The following is an 18,003-nucleotide window of genomic DNA, read 5'->3' on the forward strand; positions in this document are numbered from 1 at the left end:
CACTGGTTTCAAAAGCGAGACGTGAAACACGGGATGAATCTGCATGTGTGGAGGTAAGTCCAATTTTACTGCTACCGGATTAACGATGGCCTTTATGGTGTATGGACCCAAATATCTGGGATTGAAGGTATGGGTTCCTTTCACTGGTATGTGTTTCGAGGCCAGCCAGACTTCATCCCCAACTTGATACCTTGAGGCTTCACTTCTATGTACGTCTGCAGATTTCTTGCATCTTTCCTTACTTGCCTCAGATGGTTTGATGCCTGTTTAAAGGCTTGAATGATAGTATTGTGTAAATTGCTTACAGCCGGCATTTCCAGAAGTAGAGGCGGGTCAAGATTGGAGGTTCGTGGATGCATCCCGTATATTAAGGACTCTGCCCAGTGCTGGAGTGTAAGAAATTGTTATAGGCATACTCGGTTATCCTCAAAACATCTTTCCAACTGCTTTCTGTTTGGTGTAACATACATCTTAGGTATTGCTCCAAAGTCTGGTTGGTCCTCTCGGTCTGACCATCGGTTTGTGGATGGCGACTGGTGGAAAGTCTTACATCGATTTGCGCTAACTCGCAACATTTTGTCCAGAAACATGAGATAAATTGACTGCCACGGTCTGAAATCAGGATGGAAGGAAATCCTTGTATTCGGACTATCTGTTCGAGGAATTCCTTGACCAGGATTGAAGCTGAGGGTAAGCCTTTTAGTGGAATGAAATGGGCCATTTTGGAAAACAAGTCCACTACCACTAAAATGGTGTTCAATCCATTGCAAGGAAGGAGATTAGTGATAAAATCAAGACATGTGTGCCATGGTGTAGGCGGAATATCCAGTGGTTGCAGAAGACCTGGTGATCTCTTCTTTTGGACCTTGTTTTGTGCACAAACTCCACATGATAGTACGAACTGCTTGTTGTCCTCACGCCATGTGGGCCACCGAAAAGGGTCGCTTGACCTTGGCTCCGGTTTTAGCAATTCCAGGATGACCCACCAGTGATTTGTGTTAATTTGAGATTACCTTTTCCTGAAGTTCCTTGCTGGGTAGATAGAGACATCCCTGAAAATATGGCAAATGATTTGAAACTGAGTGGTGTGTACTTTTGGTTGGCCAATCCAGCAGAGTGTTGGTATCAATGAGATGCGCGATTTCCTCGTGAATGTCATCTAATGTTAGAGACGTTGTAATTCCTAGGATTCTTCCTCCAGGGATGATGGGTAATGGGTCTGGATTTGTATATGCATCATCTACCCCTATACGGGACAGGGCATCCGCCTTTCCATTTCGACAACCAGGCCGGTAAGTAATTACAAAATCGAATTCAGCAAAAAAATAACACCCATCGGAGTTGGCGAGATGATTGTACTTTCGCCATATTTAGGCATTGTAGATTGCGATGATCTGTGATTACCGTGTTGGTGTGCCTTGCGCCTAAGAGATAATGCCGCCAAGCTTTGAAAGCCGCCTTGATGGCTAAAAGTTCCTTGTCCATTATGGCGTAATTCAGTTCTGATGCCGTGAATTTCCGTGACCAAAAGGCCACGGGTGAAGTTGATCCGTTTCAGGATCTCTTTGCGAGAGGACCATTCCCATTTCCAAGCTGGAAGCGTCAGTCTCAACCACGTACGGGAGATCTGGACGAGGGTGTTTCAGGATTGGAGCTGAGATTCATTTTTGTTTTAAGTTCTGGAAAGCTTTTTCCGCCTCTTCTGACCATTGAAAACGTTTATTCTTTCACAGTAAAGAGGTGATGGGGCGCACAAGTTGCGAAAAGCCTGGAATAAAGCGACAATAGAAATTCGCGAATCCAAGCATACTCTGAACTCCTTTGATTGAGGTTGGAGAAGGCCAGTTGAGGATGGCATCAACATTTCGCAAATCCATACGTACACCACGAGGGGTTAGGACAAATCCAAGGAACTCGACTTCAGTAACATGGAAGAAGCATTTTTCTAATTTAGCATATAATTTGTGTTGCCGAAGTTTGTCCAGAACAGCATGGACGTGTTTCACATGTTCTTGTTCAGAAGAGGAGTATACCAGAATTTCGTTGATGTATACTAGGATACAGACATCGATCAACTCTCGCAGGACGTCATTCATGAAATACTGAAATGCCGCTGGGGCGTTACACAGGCCGAAGGGCATTACTTGGTATTCAAATAACCGTATTTGGTACGGAATTCGGTCTTCCATTCGTCCACTTTCTTAATTCGTACAAGGTGGTACGCTCCTCGGAGGTCTAACTTGGTGTAAATTTGTGAATCTTTAACTTGATCCAATAGTTCAGGAATCAAATGCAAAGGGTAACGATTCTTAACAGTGACTTGGTTCAATGCACGATAGTCGATTCAAGTCCTAAGGTCTCTTTCATTTTTAGGCACGAAGAATAAGGGTGAGGCCGCCGGGGACTTGGACGGCCGGATAAAACGGTTTGCCAGGTATTGGTCTAGATACATTTTTAAATGCAGATTTTCAGGCTCAGTGAGCGCATAGATTCGGCCACATGGAATCTGTGCGCCTGGTATAAGGTCGATCTGGCAGTCGTATGGTCTATGGGGGGGGGGGAGAGTGTTGGCTTGATCCTTCTGGAAGACATCCTGATAGTCTTGGTATACCTGGGGTAGCGGATTTGTTAGACTCATGATCGTTGCCACTTCTGCTTGATAGCAAGTATGAGTACACTCGACTGAGAAGGTCAGCCTCTTAGCATGCCAGTCGATGCAAGGATTGTGTGATTCTAGCCATGGCAATCCCAGAATTATTTGGAATTGTGGAGCCTTGATTAAATCGAACACAATGGCTTCCCGATGCCCACCTTGGCACAAAAGCGTCCTCTCTGTCGTTGAATGTGTTACCGGTCCAGAGGAAATTACTGTTCCATCGACAGTGGTGACTAAGTCAGTTGTTGCCTTCTCGCAAAGATGAAGATTCATCCTTGTAGCCAATTCTTGATCCATATGGTTACCAATGGCTCCGCTGTCCCGCTGTCGATATATGCTCTGACTGCATGCATTTGAGACGGCTGTTGGTGACTTATGAGAATCATTGGCAAAGCTAGATGCGAGGTCTGGGGGGAGTCCTTTTTGCTCGACAAACGGACCTCTAAGCTTGTCAGGCGGGGAAGTTTTCCGGAACTGGCTCTGCCTCAACCTTGCCGGCAACCCCTATTGCTTTCTTGGGTGGTTTCCGCAATACAAGCACAACTGTTGCTGCCTCCTCTTGTCTGTTTCAGCCTTGGATAGCGACCCTCGCTCCCCTCCAATCTGCATGGGTTCGGACACGTCGGTAGTTTTGGAAGCATTTTCCTTTGGACGCACAAATACCGAGTGTGTCCATTCTAGCTCGATCAACCTTACGGTTCTGCAGTCTATGATCAAGCTGGACCACAAAGTCTATATATTCAGCACAGTCTCTGGGTGGATTGACCACTTGAGCTAAAACGTCTCAACTCGCCTCTCAAACCACTTTGAAACAGCGTTGTTCTTTTGTCGTCCGGCCAACCGGTTTCCACTACCAATCTATTGAAGGTTGCAATGTGCATTAACAGATCTTGGTTCCCTTGACGCAGAGACAGGAGTTCATTATCTAATGCCTGACCTTTGGAGTGCCGGGCAAACAACTTCTCCATGTCCAGTTGGAACCTCTGGAAGTCTTGCAAAATGGGATCATCCCGATTGACTAGTGGTACCGACCAGTCTGCAGCACTGCCACAGATATAAAAGCACAAAGGCCACCTTCGATTGGTCATTTGGGAAGGCCCCGGCCTGCATAGGAAATGTAGACGGCACTGATTTATAAAAACCGCACACTTTTTTGGGTCTCCTGCAAAGCGTTCTGGGGGTGCCAAAGGTACGGCTCTTGGAAGGACCACCTGTACTGATTGCCTGATGAAGCTGGCACCGTTAACTCCAAACCCGCTAGTGGTGTTTGCCCCGCCTGCGAATGAAGCAGTTGTCTGGCGAGGTTGTCTGTACGATCCTTGGCTGCAATCAGTTCTCTTCTTAAGGCATTGGTTTCTTGCCTAGCTGAATGCACCTCGCCCCGAGTTCCCCCAAAAGCTGGGCTAGCTGGTCAGTTTGAGGTTTCCATGACACCCAGGTGGGGGTTTTATCTAAGGCTTCGCGTTCTGTCACGCTCACCTGGTCTCCACGGGGGCGTCGCACGAAGCTGCACGAATGATGTCTGTACTGGCGTTACACGGGGCTGAGTGATGAGGCTTGCACGCGACTTCTCCCTCACTATCAATTCCCAGGAAGCGTTTTCCTAAAATGTCGAAAATAAGATATTAGCCTGCCGTGAGGAGCAGGTTTGGTTCCCACCTCCCGTAACCTCCTAACGCCCCCTCTCTGCTTCAGCCTCACCTTGGGTTTTTTAATGGTGGACTCTCCGTCCTGCGATCTCTAGCAGGTGCGCAATATGTTCAGTCTTTCCCTGGATCGAGTTCCTTCACTGATCCTGCGGGGGCTGTAGCGGAGTCTTGAATAACTTGACTCAGCAGGTAAGTCACTATGCCAATAGATGCTTGGTATAGTTGCTTAATGTCTTTATTGCCCAAGTTTTGACTTTTGTTTCTCTTTTCTTTCAGGCGCGGCCTTGGGAGGTTTTCAGATGAAGATTTGCCTCTTCCTACAATGCTGAGCAGATATCCTGGAGTCCAGGAAGTTCTAAAACAACCCTTTTGGGCTTTATAAGCCCTTATGGGTGCCAGTGACTGGGGTAGGCCTGCCAGCTCCAGATGTTTGGGAGAATGCACCATGACAACAATTTATAGAGAACTGGGGTTTATATATTCTTAAAGATAAATTACAAGGGAAATACAGACAACTACCTACGTGGAGCAGAGGTTGCTCATCTTCAATGATTGATATGTTTTCGTCCCAAGGGTTGTTAGATAGGTGTAAATCCTTTATAATCAAGGAAATGACCCTCAGTGACAATAACATGCTGATCACTAAGGTCTCCTGTCCTGAATTAAGTAGTTGTAGAGTCGAGCGTGGTTTGTTGATTAACTGCAGTGGTAAGAATAATATGGCATGATAGTAACATCTGCTGTTTTAATAACCAAATATACTATGATCAGTAATGGTAGGGAGCAACCTATATACCACAGAGACGATATATGCCATGTTGCAGCAGGGCTTGCATGGGTTACCACGAAGTAGAAATGGTGCATCTACCCCAAAACATACCCATAGGTTTAATAAAGAAGTTGTGGATCAAAAAAGGTATTCAAGAAGATTTGTCAAATTAAGAGCTCTGTGGCGGTTAAAGGTGGTCGAATTGAGTAATCTAAGAAAGAAAAAACAGGATTTAAAACTGTCTGAGAAACCATAGACACCAACTATTCCAGCAAGATGGGGGAAGCATTGTTAAAAATATTGTTACGGAAACAGGATGCTAATTTTTGGGCAATAATTAAACTTGAACTCAAGCAAGAAGAAGTTCATTTTACTCAACCCTATGGCAAACAGTGTAATATGAGCTCACCCTTCGAGATTGCTGGGGATGCTGTGTGGCAACTTGATTTTTCTACTGTGGAGGTATTTAGAAATATAGTGGCTCTAGGGTGGAGGGACAATTTTGTTGCCTAATAAAATATTTAAGCGTGACCCAGAAATGTGGGCAAGCCTATTATCTTGCCGAGTAGGGAAACACCTTGCTCATGGAAAACTGCCCATATAATTCCACTTCATAAAAAGGGAAATCTAGCACTGCCAACTAATTACCGGCCTAAAACTCTGCTTGATGCAGCTAAGATTTTCTCAGCCTTAGTGCTGGAAGAATTGGAAGCATGGATTTCAACAAGGGGTATCCTAAAAATAAATCGGACAGGGTTTAGAAGAAATATCAGGACAGCCTAACAGTTTTGTCATGTCTTGCATTCGGAAGATGGCATGGGCCGCTGAAGGCTCCCTCCCCCCTTATATGTGGCCTCTCTAGATCTGTCCACTGCATGTGATTCATTGGACAGAAACCTATTGTGGACAAAGTTGCAACAGTGGGGAACAAATAAAGGCATATTGACTATATTGACCTACATCCATTGGGATACATCAATACAGATTAGATTAGATAGTGCGGGCCACTTTTCTAGAAGGATTGAAACATATTTGTGGGTTTGAGATAAGATTGTATGTTGGCCCCTTGTCTATCTAATCTGTTTGTGGCGGACATAGGGGATTGTCTCCATAAGGTGTCTTTCGTTCCACCCTACATTGGTGACCTAAAGATAGCATGGACTCTATTCTATTAGACAAGACCCCAATTGGCCAATTATTGACAGACTGAGAGTTTTATGAATAAGCTGAAGATAAATCCCCTGAAGATTAAAGTCTTATGTTTTAGTGGGAAAAATAAACGGGGTAGGTTTACGTGGTCTACAAAGGGAATACGGATGGAATCGGTCTCGGATTCCCAATTATGCTATATCTATTTTAGTTAAGACAAAACATTTGCACTAGCAGCCCAGATGAAATGTATCAATACAAAATACGGAACTTCCCCATAATGCCTTTGATAAAGTTCTATAAAGGGAAAGTGATTCCTAAATTCCTGTATGGAATGGAGATATTGCCTATGTGGATATTGGAGTCTTTAGATAGGATGGAGGCTTTGGCATGGCAGAGAGTTTTTTATTATTTACCTAAATGTGTGCCGTTTGTGGCGATTCATAGAGAATTAGGCCTACAATCGCTAAAGAGTAGAGTGGTTTGGCAACAACTAAAACTATCGGGAATTGTTGGATTCTAGGCCTGACCTATTCTACATATATTTGGGGAAAGCTTGTTTGCAGGGGAGTGACAACTCTGCCAAGGAATGTGGGCTGTTTTGTAAAAAAACAACTTGAGGTTTTAGATATGTCAGAGGAAACCTTATTGTTAATCCGGAGAAGGTTAAATTAGTGATAAGGCTACATGATTGGATAAGCACAGGGTAGCGGTTGAATAACTTCCGTCTATATGGGCATCTAAACCAGCTGCCAAAGAGATTTGGAATAAAGGGACCATGTGTCCATAGATTCCCCGATAGTCAGTGTTGGATTGAATCCATGAGGTTTCATTTGAATGTTTTAAGTACTAAGAAAGTAATGGTTAGCAACAACCTAATTCTCCCTGAATGAGGGTTGTGCAGTTTTTGTGATGTGCCTGGGGAAAACAAAAATTTGAAACACCTACCAGTTTCTTGCACCAAATTGTTGTCTCAGTGTATTGTATATTTCGGATGATTTACTGATAATCTAAAGAGAGAAGATCTGGAGGGATTATGGTTATGGGACATCTACTGCAACGATTGTGGCAGTTGTAAGATTTTTTTTAAATCGTGTAAGCTTTGATGTGAAAGTGTTTCGGACTGGATGTATATATACACACAGACTTGTGCTGCTTATGTCTTTTGGATGTTTTTTATATTACTGTTTTATATTTAACTGAATGTGTAAGATTAAATTAATTATGTGTCCTTTTGTATGAATTGTAAAGTTTTAAAATTTGAAACCAAATACAAAAAAAACATGTATTTTAAATAAAATAGGTTTTAAACACGGTCTGTGGACGTGAGCCACTGGTTTGCGGACAACAGACACAAAATCCACATAGACCCTCTTTTTTGTTGGGGCTGATGCTGGGGAACACTTCCCTGCAGATTTTAGCTGCACCTGCCTATTCAATTTCCGGGCAACATAGGGACTCCCTGCACAGGTGGGTGTGGGGAATGCAAATGTAACAGAGTGATTTCACTGGATTCTGCTTGTGCTTGTAAAAAGCTGCCACAATCGGTGTAAATGAACGGTGAAATGATGGATGCCGCTGCTGGTCTCTACTGTGCAAATGCAGACAGCGGATATCACCTGTCGTTCCGCAGGTGGGTAGATATGGGAGTGGAAAATATTGATCCACCAGGGATTCCACGACATTCCCTGACCGGTAGAGATGGTTCAGAATGTATGGAAGGAGCCTGACAGCATAAAAACACGAGGGGCTAGTCACCTTCCATCGTCTATACAGCAGGTTTTAGAATGATGTAATAAATAGGTAATTCTGTGGCATATTTCATTCAAAATCACCCCAACAGCACTTCATGAAGTTGAGGGGGAATGGCAGCATGCAGCAGAGTAGTAAAATGTAGCAGTGAGATTTTTTTGTGTACCAATTGGACTATTGACGACAATTTTATCTTCCCATCACAAAGGGCACCACGATTAGCATTAGGTGTTAAAGAAAATAGTTGCATACGGAAATCAGGTAAAGTGGGGAGGTATAGAGGAGGTTTCCAACCAACAGGCACGTAAAGTCTTGGCTAGGTTGAATTTAATACAACTTAAGGACATTCAGTCATCAATAGCCAAATTTCGATTTGGTGCACCAATGAAATGAACAGAGTTTACAATTGTCAGTGCATGAATAATTGTGCAGAGTGGTCTATTTTGACAGAGGCAGGGGGACCACGAACAGTTAAAGACTAAAGACAGACATGAAGACTGCGTGGATTTCACAATGCTGAAACAGACAGGACAACACCACGTGGGATCATTGTGCCATTAATATAAACGTATTGCTCATCGATAACTTTCAAGAGCAGACAGAGACCAAGATTTCCAAGTGAGCTGAACCTATGAACCTGCCTAAGAGCATAACGGGGAGACAATTGAGGAAGCTGATGCTCTAGTCCTGTGGCTTGCCTTCACCGTGCATGCCTCTATTCGTCACCACGCCATACCCCACCAGTGAGGAGTGTGCAGTGGGTGCAGGAGCGATGATAGGAGATGAAGAATGGTAGTAGGCATCAATTACAAGCTTTGATGACCCGATGCTTTGACATTCGTGAGAGGTTTTGTTCCATGTTGCAAATACTAGCAGTCTGAGGCAGAGTCCTGACCAACTGAACAGTGTTGATAAGTGTATGTCTCCTCACCAATGAAAAATGTTATAATCAAAGGATGGGACATAAGCCCACATTCAAGCTGTGGTCGCCACCCAAATCAAACTTTCCAATAACACTAGGTCGGCTGCCAAGATGAGCAGATCAGAACACTGCAATGTGGCATGTGGAGGTTCAGAGAAGGAATGGGTTTCTTCTCACTATCACTCCCTCATTCCGTCATTGGGTCAGAGTAGGCCTACGCTCACCCCTGTGCGAATGGCATACAATTCTACCCTATGTTTTCGAGCTCAGACCTCTTCCATTTCACAGGAGTCTGCATTTTGTTCACCTCTTGCATGCTTGTGATATGAAGCACAGATTATTTAGTGATAGATTTACCTTGATTCTGATAGTCGTTGCTTCTTGCTTGCTCAAGAGCGAGGCTACCTTATCTTGAGCAAGACCAAAGGTCCTTAAAAAAAGAGAGAGGGCCGCGCATGCCTGATAGGGATGTAATTTGGGGGTTGCCAGGGGTAGCAGTTACGAACCCTGAGCTACCCCTAGAAAAAACGATTTTTTAAACTTTTTTTTTTTAAAATGTAAGCTCAAGGGCTGTGGCCAGTATCATGTGGATCTTTATTTTTGGAGTGGCTGACTTTCTTGTTCAGCCCTCACAAAAAACAGGATTCCACAAGAGTATCACTTTGAGAAGTGACGCTGAATAAGAAAGAATAGGAATAACGCATAATTTGTCTTTCTGAAATTCTACCCAATAATTGCCAGACGCAAAGGTTTGCTTCCAGGCACACTTCAGGTGGTGAGTCACTGATTTAGCCTGTTCGCAAACACCTCAACTCAGCCTTTCACCCTTCTGAGGTCAGTAAATGAGAACCAAAACAGGCTGGGTGATATTGTATGTATAAGCGCTTAAGCATAAGTGCTATATAACAACATATCATCATTTGGCCTTGAACGTCTGCTTGCATTCACAGTAATTTGGTAATATGGTCCTTTACACACGGATATTAATGATACATATGGTGATCCATTCTTCTATGAAATGTATATAACATAGTGATAAACAATGATATTTCTCGTAGTGTACTTAGGAACACTATGTGATGTCCCTTCCTGTTTTGTCAAGGGGTGAAAGTTCGTGTTCCATCACTTCTCGTGATGTCACTTCGAGGTGGGGGGTCAAATGACATCACTTCCTGTGATGCCATCGGAGGTCAAAGGTCATGTGATGTCACTTCCGGTACCCTAGCATTTTGGTGAAATGACGTCCCTGATGCCTGATAGACAGAAGCAGCTTAAGAGAACCTTCCCTGGTCAAGTTTTTGCTGGACATAAAAATGGGCCTGGATTAACAGAATATAAACTCAGAAGAGAGAATGTTTGCTTATTTGAAAGAAACATTATTGCTCACAGGGTGGATGGTTTTGTATGAGCGAGTGCAAGACACTCAACAAGAGAGTTGCGCGTCACAAAGATGATGTAGCATTCTTGCAGTGAGGAAAGAACGGACACGAGAGATGGAGGGATAGCCTGAGCGAGCAGGAAGAACGAATGCTTGACCGAGAGAGTTAGATTACTATATGGACAGGCAGAGAGAAGCATGCGTGATCTAAAAGTACGATGACATCAAGCAATGGGTGCCCAAGAGTCAGTTTGCTTAAGAAAGAGGCTACATCCCCGAGTCCAGGCATACCCAAAGCAGGATGACGCTTGACGCATGAATTGCAAACACACACCAGGATGCAGACAGCTGTGTGTGTAGTCATTGGTATGTTTCCAAGACTGAGCAAAGCCCCTGCCATCTGTGGGCTGGCCTGCCTACCTCTGGTTTCCACGGCCTGGATGCACGTCCGGATGATGCTGAAGCCAATGCTGTCCAGCTGGGCCGCTAGAGGGGAAAAAAAAGACACGGATTAACATTGGCACACAATACACAGCGACAACGGAGATGCCTAACTCGATACAACAGAAACATTCCCCACATCACTTTCCCTAATTAAATACATTGTGTAAATATTAGCACTGTTTATATAGTGTCCTGGGATGTGCATTGCAGACGAAGAGAGAGCAAATTAAAAGTATGGGCATTAATGACAGGTTTATACTGCTTGCTAGGGTATATTTTGCAGTTTGTAGCAATGTCGAGAACAGATAATACTATTGCCCAGTGTATTGATACTCATTTTATTGTTCTGCTAAAAGGCCTTGTCAGAAATGTCTGGATTTCATCACAAATTTCCCCAAAGGATACAACTTCGAGTCAGCAGGTGAGAGAGAATCAACAACAAAGTACAAAGGACTGCAAATTCCGAAAGTTATCGCTGGTTATTTTTTTCATCAGGAGGACATCTACTAAAAACACATATGCAGTGACTGAATCAAGGAGAACACATCTGTTACTGTTCACGGGAACCTTTGCTGCCATTAAATCGACCCTTCTATTTAAATATCGAATAAGTAAACCTCGTCGACCATACACTTTTACAAGTTTTGGAGAAAACAGCAGGGTGCTCTAAGGCAGCCTTGGCATGGCTAACATCGTTTCTCACCGACCGTGTAGCCAGAATTCACTGGGAAGAAAAGTTCTCTACATCCTCTCCCATAAGTGCAGGTGTTCCGCAGGGAGCTAGCATCTCTCCCCTCCTTTTCAACCTATTCATGAAATATCTATGTGTACTACTAGAATCTATCGGTGTTCACTTCACCAACTACGCCGATGATACACAGCTGGTGATAGAGTTGGAAGGAGATTACCGAATAGACAAGAAAAAGATTACAATTATATACAACCTGATAGATAGATGGATGGAAGACAACTGGATGTGCTTGAATAGTATAAAAAAAAACGAACTCATGATTTTCGGATCCAGTCAAGCAAGGGGCAAGCTTGGTAAAGAGTTTGAAGAATTCACTATCAAAGACTCAAGTATCAAGGTGGTCCCCCATGTGAAAACACTTGGGATGATGCTGGAGGCGTCCCTGGGATCTGAATCCCATACCAATTATCTCCATAAAAATAACGCATATTACATCGGGTTACTGAGAGCCATACGCCCACTATTAACAGAAGAAAATACGGCCACAATTGCCAGGGCCATTATACTGGAACGTCTTGACTACGGCAACTCATTGCTCCTGGGAGCACCTAAAAAGTGCATAAGCAAATGCCAGATAATGGAGAACAACGCAGTCCAGATCATAAAAAAGATCGATAGAAGAAGCCATGTGACAGAGGCCAGAAGATCCCTCCACTGGCTCAGAGTAGAGGATAGAATCCTTTTTAAATCTATGACCCTGGTTCACAGGTGCTTATATGGAGTGGCTCCATCCTTTCTTAGAGCCAAATTTACCCGATATACCCCTAACAGGGCTCTAAAATCCCAAACACAAGGCAGGCTACAGATACCCCAGGCACTCCGAACAACTGGTGCTGGGAAATCATTCCCGTTCTGTGCTGCCCAGCAGTGGAACAACCTACCGGTCTCACTGAGAGCAGAGCCAAATCTGCTAATTTTCAGAAAAAATCTAAAGACCCATCTTTTTAAATAATGTTCCACCTCTTAGCTTCTCTCCTACCCACGACTTAACATGAATCTGTCTCTCTGCGCCCTGATGCCTGCGGGCTACCGACGCACTATAAACATACAAATCAAATCAAATCAAATCAAGCAAATCAAATGAGTCATTCCATATGCAATATCCTCTGCGTTTGTGAGCGGCCAGGTCCAGTTTTATGCCAAGCCTAAGGTAGGCTTGATTGCAACAAGGCCTCAGTGCCATTAAATGCCCCGTCTACCCTCAAAAACTTCCAATTAGCAACCCTGGGCTCCATCTGCGGTGTAATAGCTTTAGGTCGATTTTTAAGAAAAACTATTAAGGGGAACACTGCTGAATGTCGATTCAAAAATCTTACAAAAAGGGCAGTTGGGAAAATATACCAGGGCCACTGTGCCTTTTCCATTGCGAGGAAGTGTAGTCAGAGAATGAGGGGTCGCAAGGCAGGCAGGTAAGAAGAGTAAGGATGGGTCTGTATTTAGAGGTGGGGCAGCCAGCAGGGAAGAAGGGAAAGTGGGACTCAGAGCTGACAGCAACAAAAAAAAAAGAAGAGGCTGGATAGGGTAAGAGGGAAGCTGCCATGCAGGAACATGGGGTGATGCCATTATCATGCCATGCATGCTACTATGGAATGTCGCTTTAAGCCCCAGTTCCAACGGCTGGAACACGGGGTAACGGGGCTGGCAGTCCAAATTAACGGCCTGAGCAAAGCGAGGGCAATAAACGAGGGCCGCATGCCGTTACACCGTTACATTATTTGGAACACAGATTTAAGGCCATTAGCACCCCAGCGGTCCAAACTGGTAACCCACAGTGCTTAAAAATAGTATTTTCCTTCCTTCATTCAACGGAACGTGTGCGTCATCCCGCTGAATGAAGGAAAATACTTTTCCAAGGTGGCCAGCAGGAACGGAGAGGAAGGAGCGGCAGTGGTGGGAAGTGCCGCTGCCGCCAAAATAAGGTAAGTGGAGGGTGGAAACGAACAACAACAAAAAACGGGACAGAGGGTGGGGGGGAAGATGGCAGCGGGGGAAGTCGGCCATCAGGTGGAATGGTATGCAGGTTTTCACCGGCGGTTCAAGCCTGCGTTGCTAGTAACCTGATAGGCTGGTTCGCTCCACCAGGGTGCTAATGTTGTTTGCACACTAGAGAAGAGTTGGGAAGTATGTGTTGAAAACCATCACGTCTTCTCCCCAGAATTGGACACCATCACATAAGACAAGCTTAACGGTTACATGGTGAGAAAAGAAGTACATTGGATTTTAACATGCACTGTGTTGTTGCAGAGAAAACTAACTGAAGAAATAACATGTAGTTTTGCTTTCTAAGTGAACAGCAAAGTTTGCTTGCATTTTAATGCAATATTTTCATTTTTAGTGTAGCACCCCTGTGATTAAGGGCAGACAAGACTGTAACATGTACCCAGCTTAGGGTACGCTCAGACTTCCGGGGTAAGGGTCGTTGGAAAACCTGTCCAACCTAGAGCACGGGGGATCGCTTTTATCACCCTAGGGCCTTAGCACCTAGATGATAATAGTAACGGGAAATGGAAATGCATGACGAGCTTTGGTCATGTGCCAAATTTGCATAAGAAAACCCTACAAACATAAAATGGCTGTGGCTTAATTAGAGGAGGTGGGAACTGGTCTGGAGACAACCAAAAAATGGCAGCTCAGGAAGAGGTGCAGGTAAATCACGAGGAACACGGGCGTATACTATAGATTCATGCCCGTTTTTGGGACCATCTGATTGGTGGGCATCTCTCCCCAGGGTGTTAATTTATACATAAATACATCAACATACAGATATTTCCATCTGAAGTTTTAAATACATTTTTATCTATTAGTGACACTATAGTCACGGGACCCACAACAGCAGCACCAAGCAAAAAAGGGTGAGCCAAGGCGTTTTTCGGTTCTTCTCTCGCTTAAGGGAACACGGCACCAACCCAAAAACAAATAAAGGCCTTAGAAGGCCTCTCCCCAGAGCCCGTTCCCCGAAAATCCAGAAGCCCCAATCCCCCTTTCGAATCCAAGTCGCAGTCCCCTCCCCGCCTCCCGACCCTCCCTCTGCCTGCCCTCCCCAGGCACTGATTGGGGGTCACAAGTCCTGGAACAGCACTCTTTAGGGACCCACCAGAGGCAGCCAGCGTAGGGTGACTCCTTGTTTGCCTGTTCGCCTGCTGGCCAGATCTGCTCAGCAACCCCGCTGGCATCTTTTAACAATAGCGCAGTGCTGTGAGGTCTTTGCATCCATTGGAATTAGTCCTTGGTTGTTGAAAGAGCCATGCTTTGAGAGATTTGTGAAATTGGAAAATTTGGGGGCACTGGATTGAGTTCCAGAGGGTGGGTGCATGACAAGAGCAGGATAGGTTGTGGGTCCTCTCCTTGGTGGTGTGCTTATCATGACCACTTTGTAGATGATTCGTGCAGTCTTGAACAGTAGCCTTGCTTGGAGTGGAAACCAATGTAGTTCGGGTAGGATGGGGGGTAATTTGGTCAAATTTCCGTGCTCCTGTAATAAAACGTGCTGCAGCGTGGTGGACTGCTTTTAGGGGAGCCCAGTAAGCAGCTGGCAGCCCTGTCAGAAGAGCATTTCCCCCATCTATGCGCGAGACCAGCACTACGGTCCAGAAGGCCTGCGGCGGGATTAAGGGTTTGATTTTTCATAAGGGTAGAGATTCTGAGCCATGCTATGTGGCCTTCTTGGCTATGTGTTTCTGGAAGGACAGATTGCGGTCAATGGTGAAGCCTAAGGATTTTGCAGAGTCTGAGAGTTGTGGATCAAATTCTTCTAGGTGCATATCATTGAGCCATTGTTGGACAAATTGTTTTTTTAGTGGGCAAACCGATGAAGACAAATTCAGTCTTTGAACTGTTTAGTTTGAGTTAGGCAGTCGACATCCAGGACTGGAGGATGGCAAGGTAATCCTGGAGATGAAAAATGTCCTGCACGCTATTTACTCTCATGTACAACTTAGTATCGCCTGTGTATTGGTGGATGGCTATGTTGGGATCTTTGAGGAGAGAGCCTAGACGCTCCATATACAGGTTAAAAAGGATTGGTGAGAGGATGGAGCCCTGGGGGACTCCACAGGAGACCTGGAGTCAGTCAGAACGCAACAAGTTCATCTGAACAGCCTGGTGTCTGCCTGAGAGGAAGAAGGTACACCAATTCAGGACAGTGCCCTGGGAGAGAGGGAGGAGGGAGAGAAGAATGTGGTGGTTGGCAGTATCTAAAAGCAGCCGAGAGGTCAAGGAGGACGAGGAGGCATGAGTCGCCCTCATCCATGATTTGGAGAGCATCATCCACCACCCGGATGGTGGCTGTACTTTGGGCGGAACCCTGATTTAGGAGGTGGAGTTGTTCGATTCTGGCACATAGCTGTGTAGCAACTACTTTTTCCAAGATTTTGCCAATAAACGGGATGTTCGTAATGGGCCCGTAGTTGGCAGTTGTCTGGATCAATTTCTTTCTCCCCCCAGAGAGATCCTATGAGACCAGTCTTGAAAGTGCTCGGGAATGATCCTTCTGCAACAAGGGGGGGAAACAGGGGGCATTGTTGATGCTGAGAAGCACATTGAGCGCCGGGCCAGTCAATTGTTTCATGATGTACGCTGGAACTGTATCGTCAGAGTAAGAAGTAGGCTTGAGGGAGGCAATCCTTTTTAGGAAATCCAGGGAAAAGAGAGGAGAGAATTCAGTCCAGAGGGGCAGTGTGCATGCCGGGATGCAGGCGAAGCTAATACTGCAAGTCTCTCCAATTTTTTAAATGCGTTGATTCTGTCACATAATTCCTGACTTGCTGGTAACCCGGGGTCCGGAGAGGGTTTGGTACAATGCTTTACTACTTCAAAGAGGGCTTTGCTCGTCTTAGAGGCTGCCGCCAAGGTGGTGGAGTAGTAAGCATCTTTGGCTGCGGTAATCAGAATCACATGATTTGTGGGCAGAATCCAATAATCACCACCACTGTCAGTTTTGCCACCATCAGTTTTTGCCATCATCAAATTTTGCCACTATCATTGTGCTAATGTGAGGTTGTGCTAATGTGAGACCTTACCACTCTCTGTTTTGCTAATATCAGTTTTACCAATATCAGTTTTGCCATTATTGTATTCTGCTAATGTGAGAGTTTGCCACTGTCAGTTTTGCCATTATCAGATTTAGCCTCTAAGGTTGTGCTAATGTGAGATCTGCCACTATCAGATTTTACCACTATCAGTTCTGCCACTAAATTGCAGCTAATCCGAGATTGTACTAATGTGAGACTTTGTCACTTTTGACAATATGAGGTTGTGCTAATATGAGACTTAGTTGTCCTAATGTAAGTCTTTGCCACTGTCAGATTTTGCCAGGATCAGATTTTGTCACAAAGATTGTGCTAATGTGAGGTTGTGCTACTGTTAGACTTTGCCACCGTCCATTTTGCCAATATCCACTTTTTGGCCATTGTCAGCGTTTCCATTTGTCAGACTGTGTTAATGTGAAATTGTGCTATGTGAGACTTTGCCACTGTCGGTTTTGCCCCGATCAGTTTTGCCATTATCAGATTTTCAAACTATTGATCTTTTAATGTGAGATTTTGCACTGCAAGGTTTCTCCACTGTGGGGTTTTCGCGCTGTGGGCCCCTTCCCAGTGCAAGGGTTTAACACAGTTTTGTTTGCCATTGTCCAGTTTCTGACACTAAGATATCAGATATTGAGTTTCTGGCACTGTGGAGTTTTTCCACGGTAGAGCTTTGACATTGTGAAACTCTGCCAATGTGAACATGTCTGCTAGAGTGAACACTCTACCACTTTGAAACCCAGCACTGCAGAACTAAAGTGTGGCCTTGCCACTGTGAGGAGTTGCCATTATGGAGCTCTGCCACAGCAAGACACTGAGATTTTGCAGTTGTGAGCCTCCCACCACTGCTATTTATTTATTTATTTATGTATTTATTGTTTGCTTTTTAGGCGCTTATACAATAAGAATATACTGTTTCCAAGCACCCACAGGGCAGGGAGGGAGGAAAAGGGGGAAATGCATTACAGCAGAAATTTTAAGAGCAGAGGGGGAAGAGGGACAAACCTACTATGCCTTGTGGGTATTCAGTACTTTGACACTGGGAGAATCCGCAACTGGGAAGATTCCTCCAATGCGAACATTTTGCAACTGTGAGGTCTTGCATTCATAAGGCTGTGCCACAAATACTGTGCCAGTGTGAGGCCATGCCACTTTAAGGCTCTGACCCTGTGAGATTGAACCCATGTATGGAATTCCACCTGTGGGGCTTCACTGCTTTGGGAATCTGCTATTGTGAATTTCCGCTGCCCATCTACCATTGTGAGGCTACCACTTGGAGAGCTTACCACTCTAAGATTCAAACACTTATGAGATCATACCACTGTGAAATGTTGACAATGTGAAACTTTGCCACTGTGAAATCTTACTGCGCCCCATAGAGTATATGCCAATCTTTTACCCAGGTGACACTACTACCAGCCGAAAGTGTGCTTCGTTGACACTCATGCCCATATGACACTGTGTCCATGAGACACTGAGAGCACACCCATTCCACACCTTGCGTTCCTG

At 44.8% G+C, this 18,003-nt stretch overlaps 1 protein-coding gene across 2 annotated transcripts in view; it reads right to left on the minus strand.

Moving 5' to 3' along the window:
* ARHGAP26 (Rho GTPase activating protein 26) overlaps nucleotides 1-18,003 on the minus strand; it is a 2,838,701-nt gene that overhangs the window by 1,133,282 nt on the left and 1,687,416 nt on the right. For both annotated transcript variants that reach the window (XM_069652460.1, XM_069652459.1), the window contains exon 13: nucleotides 10,696-10,761. In XM_069652460.1, the coding sequence (XP_069508561.1) occupies nucleotides 10,696-10,761 (66 nt within the window). The remainder of the gene's footprint in view (nucleotides 1-10,695; nucleotides 10,762-18,003) is intronic.

Source organism: Ambystoma mexicanum, chromosome 3p (genome assembly GCF_040938575.1).
Source record: "Ambystoma mexicanum isolate Mex_15411 chromosome 3p, UKY_AmexF1_1, whole genome shotgun sequence".
NCBI lineage: Eukaryota > Metazoa > Chordata > Amphibia > Caudata > Ambystomatidae > Ambystoma > Ambystoma mexicanum.